Source organism: Notolepis coatsorum (assembly GCF_963971535.1).
Source record: "Notolepis coatsorum genome assembly, chromosome: 13".
NCBI classification, from domain to species: domain Eukaryota; kingdom Metazoa; phylum Chordata; class Actinopteri; order Aulopiformes; family Paralepididae; genus Notolepis; species Notolepis coatsorum.
The window spans coordinates 71,038,942-71,050,109 of NC_140177.1; the positions used below are offsets into that span (position 1 = coordinate 71,038,942).

At 43.0% G+C, this 11,168-nt stretch overlaps 1 protein-coding gene across 1 annotated transcript; it reads right to left on the minus strand.

Annotated features, from left to right (window-relative positions):
* Positions 1 to 1,330: 1,330 nt before the first annotated feature.
* LOC311239398 (cerebellin-1-like) lies at positions 1,331 to 5,941 on the minus strand (the record flags this gene model as incomplete). The annotated part of the gene is made up of 3 exons (XM_084327704.1): positions 1,331 to 1,528; positions 3,737 to 3,856; positions 5,636 to 5,941. The coding sequence occupies 3 exons, from the start codon at positions 5,939 to 5,941 to the stop codon at positions 1,331 to 1,333; spliced, it is 624 nt and encodes a 207-aa protein (XP_084183830.1).
* Between the last annotated feature and the right edge of the window lie 5,227 nt (positions 5,942 to 11,168).

The following is an 11,168-nucleotide window of genomic DNA, read 5'->3' on the forward strand; positions in this document are numbered from 1 at the left end:
TGAATACCCCCAAAACATGGAGGTCCCGAATGCATGGAAGTATTGATTGTGCCGTAACGAATAATAAAAAAAAGATACCGTTAACTGGAATATGTTGTGCCTTTACACATATGTTGGATTATGTAATTGGTTTGTCATGACAAACCAATAAAATATCGCATCGCCGGCTGTCTCTGGCTTGCTCCAGCGGACACCAGAGCTCAGCCAGCGGCGAGAATATGCTCAGCGATGCCGCTCGCGGCAGCATATTCTCGCCGCTGGCTGAGCTCTGGTGTCCGCTGGAGCAAGCCAGAGACAGCCGGCGATGCGATGTTTTATTGGTTTGTCATGACAAACCAATTACATAATCCAACATATGTGTAAAGGCACAACATATTCCAGTTAACGGTATCTTTTTTTTATTATTCGTTACGGCGTAGTCATTCTATATGAATTGAAAATGGGGGACCCTGATGTAAACAAGACAAACGTCTTTCTCAGGTCTGCATCCCCTTAACAATTGTGTGTATTGAGCCGTACTGTATTGTACCCATTCTGCAATCTGTAATCCCAACACACAGTTACGCACAGACAGACACACACAGTTACGCACAGACAGACACACACAGTTACGCACAGACAGACACACACAGTTACACACAGACAGACACACACAGTTACACACAGACAGACACACGGTTACGTACAGACAACTCACACAGTTACAGACAGACACACAGCCACGTACAGACAGACAGACACACACAGTTACACACAGACAGACACACACAGTTATGCACAGACAGACATACACAGTTACGCACAGACAGACACACACAGTTACGTACAGACAGACACACAGTTACACACAGACAGACACACGGTTACGTACAGACAACACACACAGTTACAGACAGACACACACAGCCACATACAGACAGACAGACACACACAGTTACACACAGACAGACACACACAGTTACGCACAGACAGACACACACAGTTATGTACAGACTGACACACACAGTTACGCACAGACAGACACACACAGTTACGGGCGTGTCTCGAAGGTCTCGAAGTTTCACACTGTTAAAATTACACACATGGAAGCGTCTTAACAAAGATTGTTGAGCGCACAATTCATATTCATTTAAATCACGCCATGTTAATAAGACACAGTCGGGGGGAAAAGCGCATGTGACTTTTCAAGTGTGACATTCATGTAACTTTTCTGTAAGGAGTTCCTTTCTGCCCTCCCTCCCTCCCTCCCTCCCTCCCTACCTCCCTCCCTCCCTCCCTCCCTCCCTCCCTCCCTCCCTCCCTCCCTCCATCGTTCCACTTCCCATCGACCCTACAAAGGGAAGACCAGGAAGCCAGAGAAGGTGGAGTACTTCCAGCCTCCCATCAGGTTGCCTCTCTCCAGCTTGAGGTAGGCCTTGTCCCCCCTCTCCATGGTCACCAGGCCCGCGTTGGTGGCGGCCTCCCTGGTCACGTCCTGGTCGCCGGCGAAGGCCGAGATCACCGGCCAGGCGTTCAGGACCAAGCTCACCTGGGAGGAGAGGGGGGTTGAAAAGTAGGAGGGGTTAGTGGGGTGGGGCGGGAGAGTGTTCCCACACAGGTATCATTTGGCCACGAAGAGTAAAGACACACATGTCTTTAAGTATGTTTTTAATACATTATTGTATGGCTTTGGGAAATGTGATGGCGGTGGGCTCATCTCATATTGTGGTGGGCTGCCTTAAATAAAGCTGTGAGAAACATTGGGTCAGATGTTTAGATTGGAGATTTTAGAGTTTAGTAGGGCTGACCTTGACTAGTCGAATAGTCGACTAATTGATCAAAAGGAGCCGTAATCGACTGCCAATCTTTCAGTCGAATGCAGAAAAATAAATAAGAAATCAAATCCATTTGGAGGTGCTTAACACTTTAATCGCCGAAGACACTGTTCAGCGTCTTTCCCCGCCATGCTTATTCTGCCGAAGACGCTGGACAGCGTCTTTGATATCAATATTTCAAAAATCTGTGATCGAAATCATATTTCTCCCGCGGAGACATTATATGTACTGGTGAGCCCCTCTCAATTCTCAAACGGTTCAAGAGCGCCATCTGGTGGCCGATCGGCCGCTCGCCCAAACAGGAAGTGATGCGGATGAAGTGGTGCTCACCCATATTTCGTCCGGGCACTTGCTATCATTAGCAGGACTCCATCTTGACACAATGGATGTCGATCAGTTACCAATAACTCGATAAACAACATGATTTGGACGTATATACTATTATACAACCTGGAAATGGATCGGATATTTCGACATCCCATAATAGAAACATTTCTGTTCCACGCTAATCTCCCAACGGCGCGAGGAAGCTATGGTGAGTTTCAGCGTTATTTTCTAACATCTTCGATACTAACTGCTCTAATGATCATATAACCCACACTAGATGAATGATATAACGTTGCCCACGGAATTATAAACGACCCCCCCCCCCATCCGGTCATCATCAGATCATACGTAGTAACTCCTAGAAGCACGTCCAGTTGAAATGTTTTATCTCGCACAGATTCCTACCAAACTGTATTTGATCATCAATATAATGCATTTAGGGCTATAAATCAAGTTCTGGAGAAAGCTGCAGAAAACGATAAAAACATACTTATACTTTAGACCGTATTTTAGTATGAATATGTGAATGAAAAAGTATAACGTTGCTACACCCTGAACAATAGATATAGGACGTTGAATGGGCCATAGTAATGTCAATTTAGCAATACAATTTAAAAAGTTATAGCCCTGCAAAGAAGGGGAACTTCTCCATGTTAAATAGGGCTGGCGAGGGATGGTAAATTATGAATTTAACCCCGGCGATCAAAGTGTTAATGATGATTTAAGTTAAATCAGACATTAAGCACCCCTTTTTTTTTGGTAAAAAAATTGTGCAATAGTGCAGTGCAATAAAATAGTAGAATAGAATAGACATAAAATGAGCACATATAAAGTGCAGACATATAAAATCACTGTTTTTTACAGTGCAATAAAATAGTTCTGGATTACTGTTTAACAATTTAAAGCCGTCTCTGTCTTTTACAGGTGTCACAATCCTCAACCCCATAAAACAAATCTTCAAAATAGCCCTCAAGGTTCTCGACCAAAAGCCTCTTAAAAATATTAACTCTCTGTCACATGTCTGTATTATTTGCAAAACATTACATGGACTCTGTCCCCCCCCCCCCCCCCCCCCCCCTGGGAGAATTCATTAAAAAGAAGTCTGATAGTGGTCATAGGACTAGGTCGACCTCTAGAGAGGATTGCGAGGTGCAGCGCTGACGCACCACTTTCGGTCAGAATGTCTTGTCAGTGCAGGGAAGTATGTTGTGGAACAGTTTACCTACCACCATTCGAGAATGTCTAACCTTTACTACTTTTAACTTTAACTTACTACTTTTAACTTACTTTTGGTTTCTAGAACACCAAGCATGTGACCATATATAGGACCTTTATGGTCTCTGTACTTTTAGCTTTGTAGCCATGTTTTTGTAAATTATTGTTCTTTTGTTTTTGTATTGCTCTGTTTTTGTATTTTATTTGTTTTATGTTTGGGGACTGAGGATGAAAATTGGCATCTCTTGCTAAATCCTGTGTATTTACAGTGCATTATATGTATTGTCCATTAATACATGTTGTCCCTTCCAAATAAACGAATATATTAAATGAAATTAAATGATTGACAAACCTCAGCATCGTATTCACATTTCTCTTACTTGTATCGTCTGCCGGTTGTAAACCTTGACCACGTGGAAGCTGAAGCTGTAGACCCCTTTCCTGGGGGCCACGAAGACACTCCTGGCCGGGTCAAAGTGGCTGCCCACGTTCACCAGGATCTGGGATGAGCGAGAGACCGAGAGATATAGGCGTGTGTGCAAGCAGATCTCCAATCAGATCATGAGCATCATAGCCTTTCTACTCAAAGAGACAGTTTCCTAGGGGTGGGACAAGGGATCGGTACTGCAATATATCGCCGTACTTTCTCTTGTGACACGTTATCGATACTTGAATAAAAAGAAAAAATACTTTATTTTTGTTTGACAATTCCATTTGACTGCAATAAAAACTATTGGAATGAGGTGAACAGACGTATTAGATAAAAGAGAAATAAATATATTTGTATTGCAGATGGGAATGTAAACTACTGATGAGTCGGTCGCAGTCAACCAGCACCTGCTAACAGGCTGGATCCATTAGTTCAGCTGGTTAGTGCGACCGCCTGTGGATCCTATGGTCCTGGGTAGGGATGTCCGATATTATTGGCCTACCAATATTATTATTATTTTTTTTTTTTTTACATTTCTATAACATTTATTTACCCAGGCAAGCAAGTAAGAACAAATTCTGATTTTATTTATTGTCAAAAGTATGCATAATGTTGTGTTAATTCCACAACAAGAGATATGTAATGTTAATTACCTGAAATTATTCCGTTTTTGGGGGGGGGGGGGGGGGGAGACCCTGCATATATCGGTATCGGTTGATATCGGTATCGGAAATTAAGAGTTGGACAATATCGGTATATCGGTATCGGTAAAAAAGCCAATATCGAGCATCCCTAGTCCTGGGTTCAAATCCACTCGGTTACATTGGTGGCGGTGGTGGGATCTTACTGCCCTGTGAATCTGTATCCAGGTTTACATAGCAATGGGGGTGGGATCTCAGTGCCTTAACCCTGGGAAAGTGCACATGTGGACGCAAGGATGCACTTCTCAGAGGGAAGACGACTGTAAACGACAGATGAGTCGGTCCCAGTCAACCAGCGCCTGCTAACGGGTCAGATCCTTTAGCTCAGCTGGTTAGTGTGGCCGCCTGTGGATCCTATGGTCCCATTGTCAAATCCACTCGGTTACAGTAACAATGTTTTCCGTTGGGGACATAATAAATAGTTAATAATAATAGTACATTTGCGGTCATTGTGTGTTAAAGAGGCACTGTGCAATTAGTTGTACATTATTCCATGTACAATTGGACAGTTTGTGATCCACACTAAATAATCTGATCCGCATTCATGTCAATTCTGTGAATGAATACATAATTCCAGCTTTTTGCCTTTTTATGGGTACTTTTTCTTCTTAAGTTACACAGATATTGTGATGTATCATAGATGAAATTTCTTGCAATATATTGAATATCGCAGATATTGTGTATCGTGATATCGCTATCGAGGGCCCCTACCCATACACACACACACGCACACGCGCACGCACACACACACACACACACACACACACACACACACACACACACACACACACACACACACACACACACACACACACACACACACACACACACACACACACACACACACACACACACACACACACACACACACACACACACACACAGGGCTAGATCCACAAAGAATGGATTGCACAGAGCAAGTTGCACCCTTACTTACAATTCATTATGAATTGAAAATGGGGGACCCTGATGTAAACAAGACGAAAGTCTTTCCCTGGTCTGCATCCCCTTAACAATTGTGTGTATTGAGCCGTACTGTATTGTACCCATTCTGTAATCTGTTAATAAAATGTCCATTCAATCAATCACTGTGCAGATTGATTGATTGAATGAAAGTTTTATTAACAGATTGCACAAAAGAAACCCACTTGGTCAAAGTAGATGGTCATGGTGCGGTTGCTCATCTCAGATGGTTCATGGTTGGTGTTGCGGATGGCCGAGAAGGCCACCCGTCCGGTGCCCGACCTCACCGACATGCCCAGGGCGTTACCCGACGGCTCTGAGGAGGGGGTGGAGTCGCACACCACCAGGCACTTTCCCTCCAACACGATTGGCTCTGTGTCATTCTGACCCCTGACCCTCGGGGGCCCCCACTGGAGGAGAAGGATCAGTCCCAGGAACAGGGCGGGGCTAAAAGCTGGGAGGGTTGAGTGGGAGGAATGTGGGCGTGCCATAGTGTTCCAGATGATGGCAGCTCTGTGTTTAGTGTTTTTCTGGGGGGGATTTGTTGGTATTCTCTCTTTCAATGCTGCCGCAAGGTTGGAACTGTTGGCTGTCAGATAAGGTAGAAATCCCTCAACGACAACTTGGCCACCACAAAATAATCTTTTGCGTTGCAACTTCACATTAGGACATATTTTGACCTTGGAGAAGTGCACTAGACAAGGCTTTCCTAATCCTCATAGGATTGAAAGCGATGCACAGAATCTGCAGGTAATCATCGGTCGAACTAAGTAGAAGGGAGAGGGAGCTCCTTGGAGAGGACGATCGGTCAGCAGAAAGATGGCCGCTTCCCAAAGGACCAGGCGGGATGTCCTATGAAAAGGACACAGTGCAGGTGTAGGTTATCCAAGTCCTCAGACCACAGGCAGAATGGCCTTCAGGCAGTGAGGGTCCAGGACCGCCAAGCTCCGAGGTGCTGATCCAAACCGCTTTCAGTGTGAGATCGTCGACAACTCGTACCCTTGTGGAAAAAACAGGACAGTGTACAAATTTAACATTTCTCCTCTATATTGTTTTCTGCCCCCCCCCCCTCTCTCCCTCTCTCTCTCTCCCTCTCTCTCCCTATATTATTTTTTAAAGTCAAAAACATTAAAGTTAAATGATCTTGTGGAATTTAAAAGCAAAAGGTAATGTACTTCCAGGAAACATTCAAGAACTGTTCTTTGATAGAGAGGGGGTTTATAATCTGAGGGGAGAACTCAATTTAAAAGTTCTTAGTGTACGCACTACCAGGAGAAGACACTGCATTTCAATATGTGGAGTGAAACTGTGGAACAGTCTGAATGTGGTGCTAAAGCAATGTCCAAATATGAGACAATTCAAACTGAATTATATTATAAGGAAATGATGTTCACGAGGTACAGGGATGAGGAAGGGATTTGACATTCACGGGTGTTTACATTTTTATTTAATTTCTTTCATGTTTTACATATATAAAAAAATTCATTGTTTTGCATATATATATATTTGTTTTGTAAGGTTTTAAATTAGTACACTCATTTGAGTAGTGGAAAAGGGGTAGGATTAAATAAGTGTATACTTCTTCCTACTCCTTTTCGAACATTCAAAATTGAGTTATGTTTTGCTTTTGTTTATTTATATATATTGTTTTCCATTTAATTTCTTGATCAATGATTTGTTTTGATTTTATATTGTTTGTATTTATTTACATGTTCGAAATAAAGATTAACATAGTCCATTTATAATGTTTAACGTAGTTGAAACCATCTATACTTGGAGAAAAGGTTCTCCTATCCTCTCCTAACTTTACAAAGGCCCAAACTCGCCCCCAAACGTATGTCAGCCAAATACAACACACACACATTCAGATGAATGAGAGATGGAATGTATTAGTTGATGGAATAGAAAAGAGGAAGAGGAACTGATGAGCTAATGCTTTGGCCCGGAACAGAGGAGAGCAGGGCGGGGCGGGGGCCAGGCAGACCAGCTGGCCTCAGGAGGGGGACAGGGGACTGAAGCTACCCCACCACTGAGACACCATCTGTGGGTAAACACTCCTCCCCTCCCCCTTCTCCTTTCCAATCTAGATAACCCTGTCCCAGGGCTAACATTCCTTTACACACACACACACACACACACGCACGCACGCACGCACGCACGCACACACACACACACACACACACACACACACACACACACACACACACACACACACACACACACACACACACACACACACACACACACACACACACACACTTATACATCTTAGACCACTTATATATCATACAAAGATGTGAAAACTGTGCCCCCATCTCAGACCCTGCTATCAACTTCAGACATTTGATCACATCAAAGAAGTGAGAGAAAATAACTTGATGGATAATAAAACAGACAATGGGAACATCTTGAATATATTGTGACGCTTTACAACACAATTCCAATTGTTGATTCCAAATGCTTTCTAGACAAGGACAAAACAGGAGCAGCAGCTAGTTAATTAATGAAATGCTGTAATTATGAGTATTATCACATAGTATCATTAAAATAAGGGAACAACTCAATTGTTTGTCATTAACAAATAGTGAACTAACTATTATCAGTAGTTCATGGAAATGCGGTGGTGACTGAATTGTTAATATTCACTATTGTTGTGACGTTTTGTAGCAGAGTAGCTCTGCCTAAAGCCTATTATATTATTTTCCAGAGGGCTGACCGGTAGTTGATTCCATCTAATATCTTCTTTTCCCAGAGGGCTGACTGGTAGATGATTCAACCTAAAATCTAATTTTCCCAGAGGGCTGACTGGTACATTAGATGATTCAACCTAAAATCTTCTTTTCCTAGAGGGCTGACTGGTACAGTAGATGATTCTCCTCCCATGTGGGAAACCTGGGCTTGCATCCATCCAGGTGTATTACAGTGGTGTCCCTGACTATGTTCCCGACATGAGGAAGATCAAAGTGGGGTTGAGTGTGGCTTAATAGCTCTGCCTGAAACCTAGTAAGCCTAATATCTCCCTTGGCCAGGTTATGGGCAGGGGTTCCCCTCTTTGCCCGACTGTTCTATAGAAAATTTTCGTAATTACCCTAAAGTAACCATGTGCTTTGTGCAATGTGTTGGAGTATACATACAGCTAATGCTGTTTATAACAGGCATGTACTGTAGTGTAAGAAAATATTCATATGGCAACTATGACAACAACAACAGCAACAAAAAAAGTCTAAAATGACCCAATGAAAGTGATCATCTTACCTTCCACTAGACGTGTGTGTATCTCCCTGGGTTTCACAGTATCCAGCATGCAGACGAAAAGATAACGCATCACACAGGATTGCTTCTCTTTCTCTACCACCTTGCGTTCCTCTCTTTCAAACACACACACACACACACACACACACACACACACACACACACACACACACACACACACACACACACACACACACACACACACACACACACACACACACACACTCTCTCTCTCTCTCTCTCTCTCTCTCTCTCTCCCTCCCTCTCTCTGTTCTAGGGAACCCCTCGGTCCAAGCAGACGTTTAATCAGATCACGAGAACTGTGTCCCTTCTGCACTTTCCTCCTCCTCAACCCCCTGCCTGCTCCTTCCTCTTCATCAACCCCCTGCCTGCTCCTTCCTCCTCCTCAACCCCCTGCCTGCTCCTTCCTCTTCATCAACACCCTGCCTGCTCCGTCCTCATCCTCAACCCTTTGCCTGCTCCTTCCTCTTCCTCAACCCTCTGCCTGCTCCTTCCTCTTCCTCAACCTTCTGCCTGCTCCTTCCTCTTCCTCAACCCCTCCCTGCTCCTTCCTCTTCCTCAACCCCTCCCTGCTCCTTCCTCTTCCTCAACCCCCTGCCTGCTCATTCCTCCTCCTTAACCCCCTGCCTGCCCTCTGCCCTTCCCCTCTCTTCTTTATCCTGAAAAGACTGATAGCACAAATTCAATATTTACAGTGACACATGCTCTTAACTCTTTCTGCGCCAAAAACGAGTATTCTCGTGTTTCAAATCCAACCGCGCGCCAAAAACGAGTTTTTGATCTTTTTCCTTTGATCCCTATTCTTTTTTTTATCCACTTTTTCTCCCATTTTCTATTTTTCTCCCATCCCAATTTCGTATCATCCAATTCAACCCTCCCCTGTCTCGAACGCTGTTTCTTGCCTCCCACAAGCTGGCTGCAATGTGGACTAAGTCATACATAGCACGAGTCCCCTCCGATACTCGAGGTAACAGCAGTCGCATCTTTTCACCTGCGCTGCACGATCTTTCAGCGTCAGGGGTCTGCGCTTTGGAGGGGCGCCGCCCCCATCGCTTCCTGATTCTACTGCGCAGGCGCACCAACCGACCTGTAGGAGTCGCTGTCCACAGCGCCCGATCCCCACCCATCAGTTTCCCACCCCCTAATACTGCCAATGTGTATTAGTACGGACGACCAGCTTAACTGAAAGCAATGTGGAGCGTTGGGCTCGAACAGGCGAACCCAGCGTCTCCAGTATTCATTGTGAGCGCCTTGCCCACTGCACCACGTAGCCGCACTTCCTTGATCCCCATTCTAAACACTCGCACTGACCTCCCTGTGTCTCCCTGGCACCGCTGCCTACGTTAAAATTGCAATGACGATCGAATCCCGCCAGGTGGCAGTATCGCCTACCTTTTGAACTGGGTCTCTGGGTCCTTCTCTCTCTGTGAATCTGGCTGCAGGAACTCCTCCTCCTCAAAGGGAATCAGGACACAGCAATCGGACGGAGATTTGATCGCCTCAAACCTATTGTTTCCCGTATGATAGCCATGCCCAATATACGATTACGATACGATATACGAGTAATTGCAATCGCGATGGGACGACTGGGATTGTAGTGGCCTCTGCCTGGGTCCGTTTCTAGTGGCAGTCGGGGAGGTATTCCGTACGCGCTTTCTTATCAATAATAGTCTCCACACTTTCAGTTCCGTTGTCAGATATCAATTGGATATCCGATTTATTTAGAAAAGTATTTTACATGGAAGATGGGACCAAATCGATACAAATCGTTCCTAAGCGATCCAAAGCTATCCAAAGCGTGGTTCAAAGCGTTCCTAAGCGGTCAGAAAACTGTGTGCCATTCCCCGTTCTACACCCCCCAGTTGATTCCCATCACTAATCTATGCCCTCAGCTGCGCAGTGCCTGGTCCGCCTCGACAGGTGAACCACCCACAGTACAACTGAGTTCATAAAATTGTCCCCAGAATAGGTCAACACTGGGCAAGCATTCCCCTTTTTGGCTACACAGATCAATCATAACATTCACATAAATCATATCCTTCTATTTGATATAATAATAATAATAATAATAATAATAATAATAATAATAATAATAATAATAATAATAATAATAATAATAATAATAATAATAATAATAATAATAATAATAATAATAATAATAATAATAATAATAATAATAATAATAATAATAATAATAATAATAATAATAATAATAATAATAATAATAATAATAATAATAATAATAATAATAATAATAATAATAATAATAATAATAATAATAATCCATAACTATTTGATATAATAATAATAATAATAATACTAATAATAATAATAATAATAATAATAATAATAATAATAATAATAATAATAATAATAATAATAATAATAATAATAATAATAATAATAATAATAATAATAATAATAATAATAATAATAATAATAATA